Here is a 22,145-nt window from a genome sequence, read left to right as displayed (position 1 = left end):
TACTGTTAGTGACGTTACATTATTATATTTATTAAATACGTGAGAAAGAAAGAAAGAAAGAAAAAAACGAGCCCCTCATTTCAAAACCATATATATATATATATATATATATATATATATATATATATATGTGTGTGTGTGTGTGTGTGTGTGTGCGTGTTTCGAAGAAGGTGCGTTCGTTGTTACCATCGCGATTTGGCTGCCTCAAAGAGTTTTATATGGCCGAATTACTGGCGATATCAAGCCCTTTGAAGTAGCCTAGTCATAGTGGTAACGACAACTGCCCCTTCTTTTGTGTTCTTACAGGATCGCTCGTCTACATATTTCTGTTCTTTATGTTTGTATGTATGTATGTCTGTATGTATGTATGTATGTATGTATGTATGTATGCATGTATGTATGTATGTATGTATGTATGTATGTATGTATGTATGTATGTATGTATGTATGTATGTATGTATGTATGTATGTATGTATGTATGTATGTATGTATGTATGTATGTATGTATGTATGTATGCAAGACAGAAATAAGGGTTGGCAGTCAAGAAAACCTCGGAAAGCAAAGGGGAGGATGTGGTAGGTTATTTAAACAGATAAAGAATTTTTTCTCCACTTTCTTTCATTCGTTCCAAATTCTTTATCTGTTTCAATAACCTACCACATCCCCCCCTTTGCTTTCCGAGGTTTGCTTAACTGCCAACCCTTATTTCTGACTTATTTTCAATGAGCCCCTCATTTCCCATTCTGATTCGCTACATGCATAGCGAGGGCCTCTGTTCTGGCAGTCTTGGTGCCATAGGAAGCTTAAGAGGTTTCAACGCTGGTCGACCACTCTAGACATGTAGACACTCGAGTCACGGCCCGGGGGTTAAAAAGAAGGTCCCCTTCACGCCGAGTAGTCCGAGTGGCGCTGGCTACCACCCCCAAGCACAGGAAACAAAAATACTTTAACATAAATACCCCAGAAAGTGGAGGGGAAAATCGCCCCGCCGGTAGCGTAGGGGTTATCGCACCAGACCGGTATTCTGGAGGTCGTGGGCTCGGATCCCACCTAGCGGGCATTTTTTCTCCACTTTCTCTCATTAGTTCCAAATTATTTATCTGTTTCAATAACCTACCACATCCTCCCCTTTGCTTTCCGAGGTTTTCTTGTCTGCAAACCCTTATTTCTGTCTTATTTTCAACAAGCCCCTCATTTCCCATTCTGATTCGCCACATGTATGTATGTATGTATGTATGTATGTATGTATGTATGTATGTATGTATGTATGTATGTATGTATGTATGTATGTATGTATGTATGTATGTATGTATGTATGTATGTATGTATGTATGTATGTATGTATGTATGTAGAAATATATAGGGATCAGAACAACCAACAAGCTTATGTTTTTATGTTTCTTGGGAAGTAGAGATACTGGGGAAGCACCTAGGTCTTCAAATGCCATACGCCCCACAGAAACCAACGAAGTATCGCATTAGGTCAGTCTGCACGATTCCCCGAATTATGTACAATAGTTTTTGTTCAGCGTCATACCAATCATTTATGTAAACTAATTGACGATGGAGTTTTTACTTTCGATGGAATTTTGCGAGTGCTCACGAGAAATTTTAGGCTTTTTTTCTGTGGTCCCACCAGGTCTGTTTCTGGCATGCACTAATAACTGTCGTTCTGCAGCAGAATCTATGACTGGGAGGGCACTTGGTGTTACGTTTTTTAAAATATTTTCAGGAGCTGCACATCGAGCCACTTTTAGTTGGTAGGCTTGACCAGGCAGTTTATGTTTGGAATTTTTTTCGAAGCCGTACTCAGGTCAATTTCCCGGGGTTGAAACTTGTTGACGAACCCAGACTACACCCAGGCTTTCAGGCGCGATGCAGGGGCCGCGCCATTTGGACACCCTGGAATTCGTAAAACGTGCATCAAAATCTAGCCGACACAGGCGCAAATATATGGCATGCACCGGCCATAGGCACGGCTATGGCTTTGACTCCAAGCCACGTGGCACAGACGAGGGACAATGCAAGGAAGCAAGACGAACCATGGCTACCACAGTGTCAGTGTGGGTTGGAGGAGGACGAGGGCCGAGAAACGTGGGCGATTATAGGCGCAACTCTGTCACTCATTAAAGTTTGGACTCGGGGTGATTAAAAAAAACATCGCGGCCATATTGCAAGAAAACTTCAAATCTGAGATCACCAGCAGCTGGTTCCCTTTTTTGTTGCCGTCAACCAGGTTGTACCATGTACGGTCTGACCCATGGGGCGGCGGGTGGCGGGGCCTACGCGGCCTGCGAAACGCTACAGCTGACGACTCTTCGCGTATCCACGTCTCCTTTACACATGGTGGTCATGAAAACACATTACAACCAAGTTCCATCAAAACACAACTGGCCTTTCGTAAGACACTCAGCTCTACTTTGGCCACGAAAGACATCTTTTTAACCTACAATGCCAGGAATATCAAAAAACTTCCAAATTTCGCGCTCCAGCGACGCCCCAGCCGTAGCAGGGATGTAAGGTAGGGGATGATAAAACATAGTTTCAGGGTGAGTTAACTGCCCGTTGGCATTCATATGATACGATCAAGCGGACTAGGGGCCCCGCTACAATCGCACAGTCAAGTTCCTTGGTGGTGGCTTTGGTCGGTAGCCGACAAAGGCCGAGAGAAGATCCCTTACGTTTTATGAAGACCTTACCAGAAAGTGTAGCGGGGGAGCCGCACCTGCTCCATCAGTCTTACTTATTATCTGGATTATTTGTTTGAAGTTTTCAATAAAGTTGGTATCTTTGTTATCGGAACAGGGCAGTATTTTGAAGTAAAAATCTTCTATTTGGTCTTAAGGCCCCTTTAAAGAATGCTTAACATGGTAGCCCGCAGGGTCGGACATGAGGCGGGAAAAACACATCTAGAGTGGAAATTTTCATTGACCAGATTATGCAATAAGTGCTAACCAACCGGGCAAGCGTGTTGATGAAAAGAAAGATTTAATATAGTGAAAGTATTGCGTTCCCAGCGGAGAAAAGGGTGGTGACGTGGCTGATTTAGGAGAAGCCCAGGCACTCCGCCCTCCCTGTCCCCCTTTCGCTATACGTGCGCCGGCCGGACGGCTGGGTCGTTTGTATTTCCCTGGCATTTCTGCCCCACCCGGTTCACTCTCCGTTCGACAAGACGTTTCTGTTTCTTTTTTTTTTTTAATTTGTGGCACAATTTTAAAACCCGCTGAATACGGCCGCCTTAACCGGCCCGGGAGACTTGAAATTAAAAAAAATTCTTTTTTACGTGTAAAAATCAAGAAAGTGTAGCACTCCAGTGATGTGCTGTAGTTTCCTGGATCATTTAAATGTAGCGTAAAAAAGTGCGCGCTTGCATATTATGCATTTAATAACTTTTTTAAACAACTGAGACAAATCTATGTTCAGATTTGTTTATTCTGGAAATAAAAACAAAGTGTAGATGGCCCCACTTGGTAAACGCTGCAAAGGTTTTTATTCAACCTTAGTCCATTTTCTCGTATACTATTAGTTCTCGTATAATGTCAGGTATTAATTATTGTATAATGTCAGGTATGACGAATAGCTAGTCGTACCTGACATTAAGTGAGCTACTTCGTTCGTTGTGGAATCTTTAGGCAGACTTGAATTTTCGAAAGTCGTCAGAAGTTTAAAGAACATATCTAAAAGGTAGTTTCTTTAATTCTTTGTTGCCGTATTGTCTAGCATCTGAAGTTAACTGTTTTCGTTGATATTTTTGTGTAGTCCTTAAGGACCCTGCAACACTTCTTTCAACTTTTTTTGAAATCTTAATGCTTGCAAAACGTAGTCACCCAACACACTAAGTACTTAGATTAGGTGGTCGCAAAGTACCTCAGCTAAAAATTGCTGCTCTATACCCATCAGATAACTTGTAAACTCGCTCAAAAGATTTTCCTGTCTTTCCCGGTCTTGACGTGCTTCGACGGCTCAAAGTACGTCCCTAAGGGCATGTAGCGGCTGTTGGCCGGTTTTCCTTCAGCTGCAGCAATGAACGCTTTTTGATAGCAACTTTGAAAAAAAGCCACAAAAGCAAAGCACAAATGGAAGGCGTATCTGGTGCGACTAGCAAATCACGCAGTGCCGCTCCGTGCTGGCGATAACTATATATATATATCTTTCGCAGTGGTTCCAGGCGCGAAGGAAAGAGTGAAAGCGCTTATCGAAAGTGTTGCAGAGTCCCTTTAAAGCTGGCGCCAACCTTATTAATATTGCTCAGCATTTCACCCGCGCGCCGCAACACGTTTGGCCCCTAGAACGGCACAGAATCCAAGAATGGTAAGCCAAACCGCAAAACGCTCCCTTGAGGATGTTTTAAATGATGGAAGCTGAACAGTGTTGCGTCTTCAGCGCTATCGGAATGAAACGGGGACGCACAACTGCGTTGGCTTCCGATTGATTTGATTGATTGTATAGGGTTTAACGCGCCGACGCAACGCAGACGACGAGGCGCGCCGTAGTGGAGGACTCCGGATTGATTTTGACCACCTGGGGATCTTTAACGTGCGCCGAAATCTCGTACACACGGGCGTTTTTGCTTTTCGCCTCCATCAGAAAAGCGGCCCCCGCGGCCGGGAATCGAACCCGCGACCTCGTGCTCAACAGCGCAACGCCTTAGCCATTGAGCCACCGCGGCGGGTGCGTTGGCTTCCCTAGCGGCGCTTACGCAAACACGCGCTCAGCTAAGCACTCTCTCGCGCAAGTACTTGAAGTCAGATACGTTGTCGGCGTTTCACCACTGTCGAGAACCAGTAATGTCCGTTGAATTAAGCAGATACATGCGCCTGTTTCTGCGAGAAGTTGTTCACGCGTAGCAGAGCAAGGTGTAAATGGCGGTAAATGACGGGAATATGACCGCTGCAGGGCGGAGATTAATGCCGAGTTTCGGGTGAGGAGCACTGGCAGTGACAAGCAACGCTTTCCGCTCGGCCTGATAACAAAGTGACGGGCTACGGGTGGAGTAAATCATTAGCATCCGCGGCGGCCGCGCTATGCGCGCCCTGCGGCCTCTGCTAATGGCAGCCGCGCGCGTCCGCGCCGCGGCAATTAGCGCCCTGTCGGGAAACAGCCGAGAAATCCTTGGTCATGCAGATGAGCCCCGACCCCGGCTGCCTGGGTGCGGCGGAGGAGTGGGCGGACTGCAGGCTGCGCTTTTCTTGCGAAACCTGCATTCTGAGCTGGGCCATCCTATCCCGGGAAGACCGACTTTGTGTTAAAAATAAACGGATAAAACTGATTTTTAAAACGCACGTTTGGTGAGTCACATTACGCTGAACAAAACACAAGTTTTGTGCACAGCTTCATGGTGTAATAATTTGCCCCACAAGTTTGGTAACTGTTTAAATCGCGTGATCGAGGGAAAGTCCTGGCGCAGGACCAGCGGCCGCGGGAAGTTTTAAGAGGTCGTCGTGACGCAGCGTTTGTCGTCACCGTCTTACTTTCATGTTCCCTTTTTTATTTATACACAAAAACCGACGCGCGTAGCTATCGAGGTACAGGGGCATTTGTAGAGTCAAACTTGTACTTTAGTGGCGCTGCACTTGAGTGAACCCACGAGAATTTTTTAAATGCACGCAAGGGAGGCAAAAGTGAGAATATTTCTACACGTACGCATCTATTTGTCCCGCTAAGAGATTTGGGGACTACAACGCCAATGAAGTTTTTTGAAAGTGAAATTGAAAGAACGGTCGCTGTCTCAAAAAATGTAATAACGGGACTGGCGGTGGACGCATCACACGAAATCCTCCCGTATTTTTTTTTCTCGCTGAGGGCTTTAATCCTGTAGTTTCGACGGCCCGCATCGGTCTACAAGCAAAATAACTCCCCAAATTTTAAAGATAATGTAAAAAAAGCAGTTGATCGAAATACAATCAAGATCCTAAATCCGTTCCTGGAAATTATTTTCCACATGCAGAAGAACTCTACGTCATTTATTTTAATGGTAACGGTGATTTGAGTGTGCCCCGCTCGGCTATACGTATCGGATTGAACGGCCTTTAGAAGTTTAAGGCAGATCCTGTCAAGTAACGCAGGTAACGTTTATACGAAATTTTGTATTAACTTGAGAGCCAGAGATTCCCTGTAAGGCAATGAAGTAGCTTTGGTATTTTTTTAGAATGAAATCACTGGGGCACGAATGTTAAGGAAGCGGGACGTTACAAGCAAATATATATGTATGTATATATATATATATATATATATATATATATATATATATATATATATATATATATACAGTGTAGCCCGGGGTTATAACGAAGTAAGCGGAAATCTGAAATTTCTTCGCTATAACCGCTTTTTCGCTATATCTGGACTATTATAAGACCGCTATAATTGGGACGGGAAATCAAGATCACTTCGTTATAAGCGCTATATCGCTGTAAGTGGGTTCGTTATAAATGGGCTACACTGTATATATATATATATATATAGTCTGAAAAGATAAAAACTCACACAGAGCGCGAAAAGGAGACAAACGAGATAGACGTAGAAAATAGCAATAAGTTTACTGACGTTTCAGGGAGAGGACTCCCTTTCTGCAGAGTACGAAGAAAGGGAGTCCTCTCCCTGAAACGTCAGTAAACTTATTTCTATTTTCTACGTCTTTCTCGTTTGTCTCTGCCTCTACTAACATTATATATATATATATATATATATATATATATATATATATATATATATATATATATATATATATATATATATGTGTGTGTGTGTGTGTAAGTGTGTGTGTGTCGGATACACCGTAAGAAGAAAACAAGGAAGGTTTACTCACGTAGCGGCAATGGGACTTGCCTTCATCAGTGTACTGTTACATAATTTTGCTGACAGCAAAATCATGTAACTGAAGGCAAATCATGAAGGCAAGTCCCATTGCCGCTACGTGAATAAACCTGCTTTATTATTGTTATTTCTGTCTGTCCGACTCATTTTACTTATACTATTTCTGCGCGCTTTGTGAGTTTTCTCTTGCTCTCTCTCTCTGTATCTGTATATATATATATATATATATATATATATATATATATATATATATATATATATATATATATATATATATATATATATACCCTCCTGAAAAGTTCCGTATATACGGAAATATGGGAATACGGAGTACTTTTCTAGAATGACACAAAACCGCAACAAAACACGGAATATTTTTGAGACACACAAGTGAACGAACTAATGCATACTGATCCAAAAATGTGACACCGATTTTATGTCTGTAAGTTTATTAGAACCGCAAAATCATTGTCCGTATGAATTCCGTATATACGGAGTATACGGGAAACATACGGAGCGTCATTTTGCTTATTATAGAAGATAAAAACACGAAACAAAGTTTTTATACCGCACACTAATGTGATTCCCTGTTTTTTATACTAACATCTACTTTCGGTGTGTTTGGGGGCGGCATAATCCGTATGAACTTTGTATTCCCATAAGTCCGTATATACGGAACGTTTCAGTAGGGTATGTATATATACAGTATAGCCCACTTATAGCGAACCCGGTTTTAACGAAATGGCGGCTATAACGAACAAACCTTCGTTTGCCGTTACCATTATTATACATAGATTTTGTGTCCAGATATAGCGAAATGCGGATATAACGAACTGATTTCAGTTTCCCAATGCCTTCGTTATAAGCGGGCTCGAGTGTATATATATAATGATTGTAGTGTTTAACGCGCCGACGCAACGCAGGCGATGAGGCGCGGCGTAGTGGAGGGCTGCAGATTAATTTTGACCTCCTGGGGATCTTTAACCTGCGCCGAAATCTCGTACACACGGACCTTTTTGCTTTCCGCCTCCGTCAGTAAAGCGTCCGCTGCGGCCGGGAATCGAACCCGTGACCTCGCGCTCAGCAGCGCAACGCCTTAGCCACTGAGCCACCGCGGCGGCTTATATATATATATATATATATATATATATATATATATATATATATATATATATATATATATATATATATATATATATATATATATATATAGTAAGGAACTGAGGGGCTCGTTGAGGAAATACAGAAAGATAGGTCGGCACTCTTTGGCATTGTAGACTGCCGACCTATCTTTCTGCATATATATATATATATATATATCTATATATATATATATATATATATGTATATATATATATATATATATATATATATAGTAGAATCTCGATAACCGGAAATCGCTTAAACGGAATGGCGGCTTAAACGGAACAGTAGCCTGTAAGTTGGTTGGTTTTGTAGTTTTGTATTCAGATAACGTAAAAAAACTCCCGGTGATCGGAAGTAAAATTTCTGCGTCACCGTGTAAACCGAACCAAAATTGGAACTTGTGATACCCATTATCATGAGAATCAGCTTTTTACGGTTCCGGATGTTTCGCTTTTTTTTTCCTCCGGGATTTTTTTTAAGCCTCATTGGCCTCGTAAGTCTCGTCTCGTAAGCGGTTAGCCGTGTTGTTGCAACGAATGCAACATCGCAGTTCTTGTTCCAGTCGTTCGGTCTCGATTCAAGACGCCGAGGTTACAGGGCTCAGCTCCTGCTGCCTCGTTCGTGCCATCGTGGTGCTATTCGCACTTCATTACCGCGTTGCCGTCTTCTAAATTCGGTGGCTCGTAATCACTCGCGAAGTTTAGTCTTCTAGCCTCCGTGAAGATGCAGTTGCAAGGATTCGAACAAAAATAATTGATCCATTTTGTAGTGCTATAGTGCCTAGAATATACTGCCAGTATATTATAGGCACTATAGCAGTGCACAGCGACTCATTGTTGCCAAATCAACTTTGTGAATGCGGTGCCTAAGCCTCTTGTAGTTTTCTTGCTTTCTGAAAAACTATCAGCTACATTCACCTTCTAGTGCATATATATTTCCATGAAATGCCATTAAGAGTGTGTACGCTCATAAATTTGCACCTTTGCACATCTCTCTCAGTAAACGGAACTCATTTTCTCGGTCCAGTCCACGGTATATATATATATATATATATATATATATATATATATATATATATATATATATATATATATATATATATATATATATATATATATATATATATATATATATAGGGTAAGTAACTACACAAACACACGCGAAAAAATTACACCAATGAAGTTTACTTACCAACCTTTTCAGGGAAAGGACTTCATTTCTTCAGAATAGTCTACTTACTCTGAAGAAAGGAAGTCCTCTTCGTGACACGTTAGTAAAATTCATTTGTCACATGTTTTTCATGTCTGTCTGTTTCTACTTACCATTGGTTTTCGCACTCTTTGTTAGTTTCATTTGTTTCCAGACGATATATACAGTTAAACCTGCATGTAAAGGACCTCCATGTAACGAATCCCTAGATTTAACGAAGTTTTTCAATTTCCCATTGCACCCCCATTGAAGCCCACGCGTTGGCGACGTCTACGGAACGAAGGCATTGCGTTGGTTAATGTTGATGTAACGAAGTTGCTAAGTGGCTTAGTCATTGTTTTTCGCCCATTACTGAAAGATCGGCCGGAGAAATGCACTATAATTTAGCGAATACTAGCATAGGATGCAAAACGTCTACAATCGCCTAAAAACGAAATTTGTAATGATGAGGATGATGAGCGGAGCGGCGACCACCATCCCATGGCTAACGTAGCAGCCACTTCTGGCTTTGATTTTGTATCGGGACAGCCCACCAGGTAGCAAGAGTAACTGCACTTCAATTTTTTTCGCCCGCACCGCAAAATACCGTCCGTTTCCACGTGTCAGTGCGGTGTGGGTTCGAGACTTAAGTTTTGAGGTGCTAGGCCTGCCTACCGGCGCGTAGACGCGCATCGCCACTGCTATCTGCGGTATCAGTTGGTCGGTAATTAGTTCTGCTGGCATAAAACGAAAAGTTTTGTATATTTAAGACAAGCTGACAATTTTGAAAGAAGAACATCGCCGCCCGTTACGGTATCCCAGCTAGCACCCTCTCAACCATTTTGATTGCAGAAAGGAGCATCAAGTTTGCGAAAAGGCGCCCTTCCGGCATAAATGTGATTCTTGAAACGCGTTAAGGCAAAGGAAAGTGCCAGAATGCAAAAGTGACATTTAAGTTACGCTTGTGAATAAGGGGGTAGGTGAACTTGCTTCTTCAAAGCGCCGTGTAGTGCCTAAGCTAACGCGGAAGCAGCAGCCGTAAATCAGGAAGTTTTTTAGTGAAATAAATCCTTGAAAGATGAGTTCATTTTTACTGGTGTGTAGCGTTTTGTCTTCGCTTCTGCATTATTCACGCGGGCCTTAACCCGAAACCTGCTTGCAACAAAAAATTGCGAACTTTTGTCGACATCCTCCATTACATCCTCCAGGTTTAACACTATATTTATATATAGACACACACATATATATATATATATATATATATATATATATATATATATATATATACTGTTACACTTGGCGGCTGGCGGGCATGTTTTCTCGACGTTCAAAAATCTGCATCTGTTTCAAAGATAATAAAATGACCTACCACCTTCTCCCCTTTGCTTCCCTTAGATTTCTTGACTGCCTACCCTTATTTCTGTATATATATATAAATATGCACGCGTGTTCCATTACCCCATGTAATCACGTCGCCTCAAAACTACCCCGTAGGGCGTTCAACAGTTGCGCCTACGCTGTCATGGTTCGTTTATTGATGATGTTTTGTTTCGTGGCGCCATTTTCTCTTTTCTTACGCCTTCAGCAGCATGCATGTTGGTGGTACACATCCACGCCTGAAGCGATAATGAAAATGAACGCCTTTTCTTGGAAGAAAGGGCAGCAGATGGCGGCCGCTCCAGAGAAAGCAGCCAGAAATGCAAAATGTAGCTAGTTGGTCGTTCTCGACAACTGAATCTGTGACGGCGGTGGCAGAGGAAAGACAACACACAAGCCACGGTCCCTTTTACGTGTACTTCACTGCAAGAGCTGTGTGTCTTGCATGTCGTCGTTCTATCCTCGTGAAAAATGTTCTCTGTACACACTTAGTCGTCAAGAAGTCAGAAATAGATGCGAGCAGGCACTCCAGGTGCTGCCAATTTTCCGACAAGGGAACGTTTCTCCGTCGAGGCCCTGGCGAAGAGAAGTCCCCTTGCGTAACCCTATACACGCGCTGCTATATTAGCCAGTTGTCCTTTGCGAAGAGTTATCTGACCAAACGTCGAGGCGATGTTAACGGGCTCGGCGGTCCTGTGCGTGAAACAACCCATTGGCGTCGAGGGTTAAAAAAAGGAGAGGAAATAAACGCGCCTTTTGTTGTCTGTGTTAGACACTTGACACTTGATCGCTACCGCTGCCGCAAATTCGAAGTGTAAACGATCTTCAGACGGCTCGCATAAAAGTTCAAGCCCGGCAGGAGCGCGATCCTGGGCGCCAAAGTGTCTGCGCTTTGTTCACTTCCACGGATTCAGAATAGTTAGCAGCCTTGCGCTACGATGCACGGGTGTATCGTCAAGGTATACGTCTTTGCAGTGGGTTCGTTATAGTGTGACAGATACTTTTTAAAGATTGACAGAGAAGCTTATACTGGTTTGAGGCTGAGAGAAACCGCAACGTTACTAGACTCAATAAATGACCCGAGTTGCGAATCCTGGTAAGAAAGTTGACTGACATCTTTTTACTTTCGTCGCGTTTCCGCTTTATTTAATTTCGATGTTCCGACTTCTCACGACTTTGCTTCTTTATTCATCACAAGTGAGCTCTTTAGTTTAATTTATCTGAAACACTATTGTACGTCCTCGCTCATATTTCGTAGCTTCGTTTGCACCCTTGGCAGCAGCTAAGGCAAGAACAGCGCTACTCATTGCGTGACGCGCGCTGGTACTCACGGACAAAGATGTTCCCGACGAGCGTAGCCGGGATGCAGAAGACGACGACCAAGATGTCGGCCATGGCGAGGTTGACGATGAAGTAGTTGGTGACGGTGCGCATGCGCGGTGAGCGGGCCACCACAGCCACCACGAAGCTGTTGCCGAGCAGGCCCATGATGAACACGACGGTGTATGCAAGGCAGAAGACGGCCACAATGGCCGGCGAGTAGCGCATCCAGAGGTCCGATGGTATCGAGTACATGTCCTCGTAATCGCTCGCGTTGCTCCACGAGCCATTGTCCAGAGCGGGCGGGGACGCCGCTTCACTCTGGCCTTGGAGTTCTTTGCCGTACGGTTCGAACACCTCGCCGCCGTACTCTCCCAGCGCGTCTGAAGTCCTCGAGTACGACGGTGTCGCATTGGCTGCGGCCAGCCAGGAAGCGGCAGGTTGCACCATGTCCGCACGCGGCGTGGAGCGCAGCATAGGCTCGAATGCGAACGCAGTTCAGGCACGGGTCACTAAGGCTCAGTATCAGTTCCCGAGGTACTGTTCACCGATACTGTCCACGAGAAGACGTTCAGTGGAAGGGGCACCTCCCCGATCGGACACAACAGTATGCACGTAAATGTCACACGTAGGGACCGTACGAGAGCGTGCACCGTTCAGCCGGCTACTCGACGGCAAAACCAGAGGTTCACTGTCAATATCGCAAAGAAGACAAACTGGACAAGCAGGCCCGCAGGTACTGCAGTTCCTTTGTCTATGCACCGCACTTTGCTTTCGCACCCCGCGCCTCTCTGTGGTGGTGTCGTTATAATTGACTAGTACAAAGCGCCCGTGATAAGACCGACAGGAAAGCCAGGATTAATGAACGAGGAATTCAGCACTAGCAGAAAAAGAGCGCTTCACCTCAGTCTGATGAGCGTATATCACTTCCGATAGGACCGATGTAATTTCACCTTGCTTGTATACCGATGGGCTGAACAGAACCGGGAACAGGGCTGAATTGAACGCCTAAAAAATTACCAGAGGACGAACGAAGTGAGTTACCGAGATTTCAGCCCTTTTGCGACAGCCACGAAATATTTTTTTATGGAAAATGAACCGAAATTTGTCTTAAGCAGTATAAGTTGAATTTTTTTTTTTGAGCCACTGGCAAATGCAAACCGTTACTTCATCCGTCCCGCCTGCGTTCCGCAAGGGAAGTCTCAATAAAGCGTTTATCTTTAGTGGACTTTATCAAGTGAATACTTTCTGTTTCTAGACCGTCAACAATTAACATTCCGAAACATGAATAAAGTGCTGTAAAATTGGAATTACACCATAGCGTATGAACTACCACAGAACCTACGTCAGCTAATCTTGGTAGCGATTATTTTCGAGCTTGCCCTGAAGGCCAATGAAATTTTTAACCACCTACCTGGGCAACTTTGTTTTTTGCGCGTGAAAGACAAGATGGGCGGCCACTGGGCGAAATACCTCTGACGTTTCCCTGCGTCTTGGTGCAAAAGTTTCTTAATTTTTCGCCGAGGAAAAGTGTAGCGAGTCTTCTTTCGTTCCCATTTAAGCTAAGCAACCCACGTCATACAACGCCGCGTCCACACAAGAAGGAACACGGAAGCACAGGTCACTTCGGTTCCTTGCAATGAGTGATGGGAACGCGACGCGCCGATAGAAGATCCGTGACAGTCTTGAAGACTGGATGAAAAAAAAAATAGTCGAAGGAAGAAAGGAAGGGGTGCCGGCAGACAGGCGTCGACAAGCAGACGTCGCGGGGTTGTGCTTGCAAGAAGCCGGCGCGTCTTCTCGTCAGGTGAGCCCGCTGCCCTGACAGCACACGTGCTCTGTCGCGCGCTCCGTCTGACTGAACGGCTCAAACGCGAGCGCCAACCAAAGCCGGCCAACAATGAGCTGCGGGGCCGTGGTTTACTCCTCTCCTGCTCTTTCCACCGCCTCTCACTCGTCTCTCTCCCGAGTCCTTATTTTGGGTAGCGCCATCTGTCGAGAGCATTTCCAACTCACGGAGGCGGATCGTCACACCACTCACTCGTGCGGTTTCCGCCGCGTCTTACCGCAATAGGAGCGTACTGCGCGCGTCGTTTTCATTGTGATCGCTTTCTCCGAGATTCTGCGCTCATGTGCTGCTATCGGAGCGCGGGGGATAGCAACCGTCGCGGAAACTGAAGCGCGACGTACAAAGACGGACAGGAAGGGGAACAGCCCCAGTGCAAGCAAATTATGCTGCACCTCGTAGCTATTGTCGGCGTTGATGGACTGCAGCTGTGTTCTTTCGCCGATAGTAAATGCATTCACACTTCACTAGCTCCATTTAATCATACAATATGATGCTCGTTTGATCATTATCACCATTCTAGCCATCGTGGTGAAGGGCACAAGGATTACCCCTCTTTAGTGCGCTGTGCTCTTCCGGGCTCTCCCCCACACCTCAATTCCGATTAATAATTTGAAGTCACAAATGTTTGCGAGGGTACCCGGTTGGTACCTTAAAGCCGCCGGAGGAACAATCCTCCCGACTACTACACTAAGAATTGGGAGCGTGAAATCGATTACGTTCCCGGTTTCAGCAAATAGCCCAAAAGGAGTAGAAAAAAGTTTCAGAATATTGTTACAAGAAGAATATAATGCATATATCCGTATATTAGAAGGCTTTAGCTAACCAAGGCTAGCCTGGAAGAGAAAGCACAAATGTCTTGTTTTAAATGTGTGCTTTAGCACCGGGGGAACGACTTAGTTCTAAAAATGGAGAATGTTTTTTTAGCTATTGGTTCGACGTTATATATTTGTAAAATGGGTAAGTAATGAGCGTGACTACCACCCCCCCCCCCCCCCCCCCCCCCCGTTTCAAACACATTTTTGTCCTATGTCGTATTTCACAATTACGTAGAACGATGTACGTGAAGGCCAAATTTGGAGACCAGCATTTCTGATTGATTGATTGTAGGGTTTAACGCGCCGACGCAACGCAGGTGATGAGGCGCGCCGTAGTGGAGGGCTCCGGATTAATTTTTACAACCTGGGGATCCTTAACGGGCACCGAAATCTCGTACACACGGGTGTTTTTGCTTTTCGCCTCCGTCAGAAAAGCCGCCGCCGCGGCTGGGAATCGAACCCGCGACCTTGTGCTCAGCAGCGCAACGCCTTAGCCACTGAGCCACCGCGGCGGGTGACCCGCTTTTCTAACCGCAAGTTCGACACATAATACTTTACAATGGGTGTCGCTTTGGTTGTTTTTTGGGTCCGTATTACTATTATAGACATCTAAAAAACATTAGTTAACACGTTAGTTGCAGAATCATCTTGAAAGTCATTCCCCCCTCACTTGTTCATTTTACTGCACATACCGTGTCTGCTGGGCTCCATAAACATACTTAAAAAAGCGTCATTTGCGCTACTGTCATACCTTTCTTAAGAACTGAGCGGCCGGTTAAACTAAGTCCTTCTATGTATGGTGGGTTTTTATGTGGGGGACCTTGTTGTTCAGATGCAATGTCCCATAATTTTTTTCTTCTTACCATTTTTCAAAGCCAGGAATGACCTCTTAATTTTGAGGTGGTGGGTTCGGCAACACACATGTTGGTTTGGTTGTAAGTGTCCCAATACCCCTCTAGACTTAGTTCCGCCGTTCTTATTATCCAAAAACGAGCAAAGTTGGTCCCATTTTTAATCATATTTAGGTGTACGTTTGAAGCTTGAAGCAATGCACATTCACAGAGAAAGTAGAGGAGAAGGATCACGCAGTCCGGGTTCTGGTGGGGCTTCTAACCTTTCTCTGTGTACTGGCCAAATTGAAATTCAGATGAAAAAGAAATACTGGGAATACCAGGAAACCAAGTAAGAAGATAGTATTTCTTACTCAGAAAATAATGCAGATTCAATTCCAATGCGCAGGCACTAATGTATGACAGTGCCACTGTAAAATAATATGCGCGCAATAGTGTGTAACGGAATGAAACAGCATGTGGACATTATTACTGCAGCAACAACTTATTTTCTTTTCAACGCAGAAACAGATGACCATCTGTCCTATTACATTTGTCAATGCTTATGGCAATCTTAGAATCAACGGTAAAAGTGTATGTAGGTTCAAGCATAAATCAAGAAACTGAGAAACTAAGTGAAAATCTATGAATCTAATCAGGAATCGCAGAAATTTAAAAGCGGCAAGTGTCGCTGATCAAACAGAATTGCAGGAAATTGCCTGAGCGGCTCAAGAGATTGAAGGTGTGTGACATTCGGACATTCATGGCATAAAATGTAGGGAAGGAATAAAAGCCGGAGCACTTGAGAAGTCAGGAAAATCGAACCCTACACTACTTTCAAAAATTCGGTGCGCTTTGTGACAGGTGACAATGGTCATGTAACCAACGACCTTCAGGAAACAGTCGAAATAACGGACATATTCTTTGTTTAGTTGTATCACAGTGACAAAGGACAATACAGAAAACGTTCCTAACCGGGTGGAGATTGCCGAAGTCTCCGCCCTTCCCGGTGTTGAGATTTAAGTGACAGCGAAGGAAACGAGGAGCAGGAAAACGGCTGCAGCAGGTGACAGCAGGACTTCAGCTCTTTTAAATAATGAGCGGGCGTGATGTTACACTAATGTCAAGCATGTAAAATCGTACAACAAAAGCAGTTAAAGACGTAGAGGCGCCTGAAGTAGGGACACATTCCAGCATACTTCTAATACACTAAAAAGACGTTGCCTGACCTTATGATTCACAGACACACTAGCTTGCGGTGTACTGTACAGTGTACATAAGTTTACCGGAGTAAAGTTGTAATGAATCAGTGGCTGTTTAAACTTTCGGTTAATTTAGAGAAAGGTTTTGCCTAAAAAGGGTTACTAGACGCTTGACCACATTTATGAAATCAACCAAGCTGTCGGCAAACGAGAAGATCAGGAAAGCTCTTTAATTGGCTATCATAAAAAGACTGATTACGAAAAATATCTCACTCAGCGGTAGCCGGGTAATTCGGGCAAGCATTACGAAAACATGGTGCGAAAAAAATGTCCATGAATGTCCATGTTGGTGTGGGTGGACAGGTTGACTATATATTAAATTCCAATGAACAGCATCGCAGCCATTTATTAAATTTGGTGGACTCTAGAGTGAATGTCATTGATAACAAATTTTAACAGTGCTAACAAATTTTAAAATAACGGGGCACCAAAAAATGTTGAACAGGATAGTTTGCAGGACAATGAAACATTAAAAATATTGAAATGCCCTAACTGATTGTAGTCAAAGAAAGCGTTTTTAGAGCGGATGAGTATTATACTGCTCGTGCACCTGGTGTTACTGGGTAGGCTATACGAGCAAATCTGCGGGCTTTCTACGGCTCTTAAAGAAGCTTTCCTTTTTAGATGCCACGCATCTCATTCACCTGCCTTGTCCATGCATCCGGCGTCGGCGTCGTTGTTGTCGGCGTCCACCCCTCCCCCATTCTCCTCGCCGCGCCAGCTTCGCTATCCTCCGCTCACCCCCTCTCCTCTCCGATAGCGAACACTCTCTCGCGAGGGGCATTGGATTGGATTCGATTGGATTGGCTTCGCTTGGCTTGGCTTGGCTTAGCTTGGATTGGGTTGGATTTGGATTGGATTGGATTGGATTAAAGTGGACTGTGTTGGATTGTGTTGCGTCATAGCCGCGGCAGACGCACTGGCGCCGGCGCGTCCCCTCACCGTTACGCACTATAAAACGCGGTGCCTGCGCCGCTCCGCTCCATCGTTCCAGCGCCGTTCCTCCACTGTCCAACGCTGCAACGTGAACCCCCTATGCGTCGCATCTACGCAGGGGTTCCCGCGAGGGGAGGTGGGAGTTTTTTAGATGCAGAGCATCTGATTCACTCGCCTTGTCCCTCCGGCGTCGTCGTCGTTGTTGTCGTCGGCGTTGTCCACCCCTCTGCCATTCTCCTCGCCGCGCGAGCTGCGCTCTCCGCCGCTCTCCGCCGCTCACCCCCTCTCCTCTCCGATAACGAACACTCTCTCGCGAGGGGCATTGGATTGGATTTGATTTGATTGGATTGGATTGGATTGGCTTGGCTTGGCTTGGCTTGGCTTGGATTCGGTTGGATTGGATTTGGATTGGATTAAAGTGGATTGTGTTGGATTGCGTTGCGTCATAGCCGCGGCAGACGCGCTGGGGCCGGCGCATGTGCAGTACTCTCTCTTCCGCGGTTTCCTCTCCTTCGGGCGCGCTGCGCATATAACCGGTGTGCCGTTCTCCGGCGAAGCAACATCCACGCTTGGCTCAAACACCTAGAGTCCACGCCGCTTTACAAGTACGCCAACGTCGTCATCGACTGGGACCAGCTTACGCAGTCCCCTCAACGTTATGAGCGCTATAAAACGCGTTCCCTTCGCCGCTCCGCCTATGCGTCGCATCTACACAGGGGTTCCCGCGAGGGGAGGTGGGAGTATGTGAAATTGCGCGCATGGAATAAGCTTACTGACTGCCGCAATTTGCAAAAAATTCTTACCTCGTACCACAGCACATTTTATTTCATTTCCGGCATAATACCGTAAACCGGCCACGGGCGCACCGCGTGCGTTAGTTTCACCATTTTCCATGCTGCACTGTTTACATTCACATAAGATACAATATAGTGTTTGTTCTACTTTTCTGCAGCCTATCTATCCATGTGCAGCTATCCCGCTCATGGCAGTCCTTTCAACAATGATTACTCAGTAGCTATTAAGCGAACTGTAAAATATGCTCGCGCAGCTAATATATTGGGTGAAAACTGGCTTTTTGCCCAGTTTCAAGTCTTGCACGTTGCGCGACTAAGCTCCAGAGCCATGGAAACTATCCCATACAAATGGAAGGGGGGTAAGATTTGACAGCGAATTGCACAAAAAATATTCAGAATCCTGGAAACTTATTTCAGAGCTTTCATCTCCACGTTGACGTCTTGGTTTATGCCAAATAACACTTGCCTGAAGTGTTTTTGCTAGGTTCCTCAGATGTCGTAAGTTTGAGCGAGAAATCTGGGTATGCATTCCAGTGCGTAATTTTGTTACTCTGTAAATACGGACAGGTACGGCTCCAGCGCAATGGCTTCCACGCTTAATTCACTGCAATGCACCCTGCAGTGCACCCAAAGCGAACGCGGAGATAAAAGACACCCATATTACCTTACGTGAAAATATGTTCTGTGCGGACGCCTGGGCAACAGATGAGCTTGCTCCGCCAGAGCCCAACAGAGTGACCAATCAGTATTATCAATACCAGCTAATTTGCCACGAGTGAAGTTCAGAACCCAGTGTACGACTTGAATAAAAAAATGTGTGTATGATTTTGGAAAGGACTCTCTTCTGATAAAAGATAAAATCTATTTGAAAGTGAAATCATCTGCAGCGCCTTCTCAGTCGTTTAATTAGCTACATTGGTAAGAACGACTGGTCATCAGCGTCTCTTATAGTGGAGCAAACTCGTGGGAGTGTTATTTTAAAGGCTGCAGTAGGCAGAGTGCTCCTATCCGCTGCTGCGAAATCGGTTCTTACCCGTACTCTCTTACCTAGGCCGTAAAATTCCCTGTGCCAGGCGATCGCACAAATCAGCTGCATCAGCTAGTTTTCACTTAGGGCCCTGGTATAATTCATTCGTCGCTCCAGCCGGAAGGGGATCATGGAGGCGTAAGTAGGTGTAATCAGTGTCAGATCCCAATAGTAACATTACTTGGATATAGTGTTTCATGTCGGCAGTGCAACACTCGTTGCCCAAATGCCTTGGTCGTCTCAACTGCTTTCCTGGCATCATATTCGATTTTGGCGGCCACTAACTGGGCGCGCGAGTTTAAAAGTTCCAAGGAACTATGCTGGCGAAGGTTCCGTGACAGTTTCCTGGTATGCTGGGGAACGTTCCATGGTCAAATTTTGTGAAGTTCAGGAGCGATTTCCGGCATTACTGATCGGGAGGTCGAAACCGAACTTTTCCGAGGGGAGGCGCTGACTGAAGAAAGTCACGTGGCTTATCCCAGTCCCGACTCCTTTTCTTAAGTAAGGGCTGTGTAGAATTGTACAAATATGCACAAGTCGATGTGAAATTTAGATGCCTGTTAGGTGGTTTATAGTCGGTGCTAACAACGTCCGAACTAAAAAAAAAACCGTTTCTGGCAATTATGTATCAGGAGAATGGCGACCCGATGCCTTCAGATATTCTCGTCCCTACTGGAATTTCTTGAGAACACCTCCTTGCAGACATATATTTACTTTTTGTCTAAGCAAAGTGTCTCAGCGTGAGAATTTGGCCTCCCTCTTTCCGTGCGGCTGGGTTAGAAAAGTTGTCTGTCGGTGTTTTCACAGGGTCGCCTTTCTATGCAGAACTCCCGAGATCGTTTCAGTAACTCTATTTTATATCTCGCCTTGCATTTTATGTTGTGGGTCGTAAGTGTGGTGCGCTCTAGGCAACCAGAACACTGATGCGTTGTGCAAACCTCAAAACGCAAACTTCGAATAAACCGAGACAGGCACATAAAAGAACACTGCGAGAGATAAGAACGCTAGGAGTTCCAAGAAATGAGCCGACTACAAGGTATTTGTTGACTATGCATGTTAATAGGCGTCGTTAAAAGACAGAGAAGCTTCATCCTTCCGAGTGATATGGCTGCGCAACGCGACAATCGTTACACGGATCTTCGGTACATAATGTTGACGTCGTTTGGTGTGAAGTGCAGTACCGTTCCTCTGCGCTCTTCATTAAAGAAAAGAGTGACATTAGTATGGAATCATGACTCTGCTCTTTAGATGGGTTGGAGGGGCGCACTCCAAGAAACGCACACTCGGACACTTACGCATATAGCAATTCTTTGGTGCGTAAGTTTTAGCAAATCGAAAAAAAACGGCCTGCAAAACGAAGACCAACATGTAAGCTCAAATTAGATACGTAGGGAGTCCTTCGTCAAAGAGTTCAACCCACTTCAAATACAAAAAAAAAAAAAAAAAGCGACGGTGACGCGTTCCCGGTAATTACAGCGGAAGCCTTACACATACCACTACAAGAAAAGGCGATGATGGCGTGACGGAAAGATGGACATAAAAATACGTCATCTACGGATAGTACAGCGGAAAAGAAAGTGGAAACGTAAATTCGGCACGCGTTGCGTCTGCGCATCGCGGGAGACCGGCGGAACTCTGTCCCCCGCCCACTGCACCGTTTCCGGCCCGGTTGTGGCGGCGCCTCCTACAACTGACTTTTGCACTCACCTCTATGCTGCCTCACCCAGCGGCGCAGCCGTCCCTAGCGACCCAGGACGTCCTGGGCGGCGCACCGCCGTACCTCCTTCCGACGTTGCGGCCGCTTGGGCCTCTCCCGGCGCCGAGGAAGAAGGCAGTGCTAACAGTATAGCCGCGGAAACAACTTTATACGGATCAGTTAAGTTGTGACAGTGCTCCCAGACTAACTTCTTTAGTTCGCTTTAAGTTCGGTAACGTGTTTTTCCCGAACCTGCATCTCTATCGGGAAACACATCAACAGCGTTCTACTGCATCCTGAAGCGCTTTTGATTTTGCGAACCTATCTGCCTCCTCTTCGCTCGAACACTTAATATTTCTTTTGCCCGAATTGCTTCGTTTAGCGTAACATCGTTTGCGGGGCGCAAACCATTGACTTTCTCAATTTTTTTTATTTTAATTTTTGATAGCAGCATGTTCTTTACACCTCGACAAGAATTTGTGAATAAAAGCGAGGTAACTTTTTCCTGTAAAAGGGACGCGGTTCCATTTATTTTTGCAGACGCTTGTACGTAAAACTTTGTTGGGAATGCATTTTGTGTTCTTTGTCAGTACTGGGCGCGATTGTGATAGCGAATATTTTGGGTGCATTCTAATATCAGCCTCACACACATATTCAACAGTTTGATATATTGGTTGCTTCTTTGATGAGTATGGCAAAACCGTTCTAAAAAGTAATATTTTGCATACCGCAAGCTCTTATTTCCGATGTTAACGTATAAAAAAAATTTGTAAATAACTTTAGGACCTTTGTGCAATTGTTTGCCAAAGTTCGTGTCTATGCTTCTCCGTTTTCACCCCGTTGTAACCTGGTCGGTGCAGCTCCTAAACGCTATATTGTATACAAAGGAAGGGTTGTATACAAAGGAACGCTGCGATGCGTTGAAGGTAAACTTCAGTGCGAACTGTACAGGATAATTGGAGGTGCACTAAGAAACTCTTGAGAAACGGTTATGAAAATACTATGGTGTTAGAATATGTTGTTTTAGAATATCTTGTTTATGACTGCAATTAGCCATGCAGTCATCTGAATTTGACTGCGGTGACGG

The 22,145-nt window shown here is 44.9% G+C and overlaps 1 protein-coding gene across 1 annotated transcript in view; it reads right to left on the bottom strand.

Moving 5' to 3' along the window:
* The window catches only part of LOC144145728 (neuropeptide SIFamide receptor-like), a 327,158-nt gene extending 313,431 nt beyond the window's left edge, over nt 1–13,727 (bottom strand). The window contains exon 1 of the mRNA XM_077677431.1: nt 11,861–13,727. Within this exon, the coding sequence (XP_077533557.1) occupies nt 11,861–12,326 (466 nt within the window). The 5' untranslated portion in view covers nt 12,327–13,727. The remainder of the gene's footprint in view (nt 1–11,860) is intronic.
* Between the last annotated feature and the right edge of the window lie 8,418 nt (nt 13,728–22,145).

The sequence above is a fragment of the Haemaphysalis longicornis genome, unplaced genomic scaffold (genome assembly GCF_048455015.1).
Source record: "Haemaphysalis longicornis isolate Haplotype H1 unplaced genomic scaffold, Haemaphysalis longicornis Haplotype H1 scaffold_1, whole genome shotgun sequence".
Classification (NCBI taxonomy): domain Eukaryota; kingdom Metazoa; phylum Arthropoda; class Arachnida; order Ixodida; family Ixodidae; genus Haemaphysalis; species Haemaphysalis longicornis.
The sequence above is the reverse complement of the archived record's forward strand: the minus strand, read 5'-3'. Positions and strand labels throughout refer to the sequence as shown.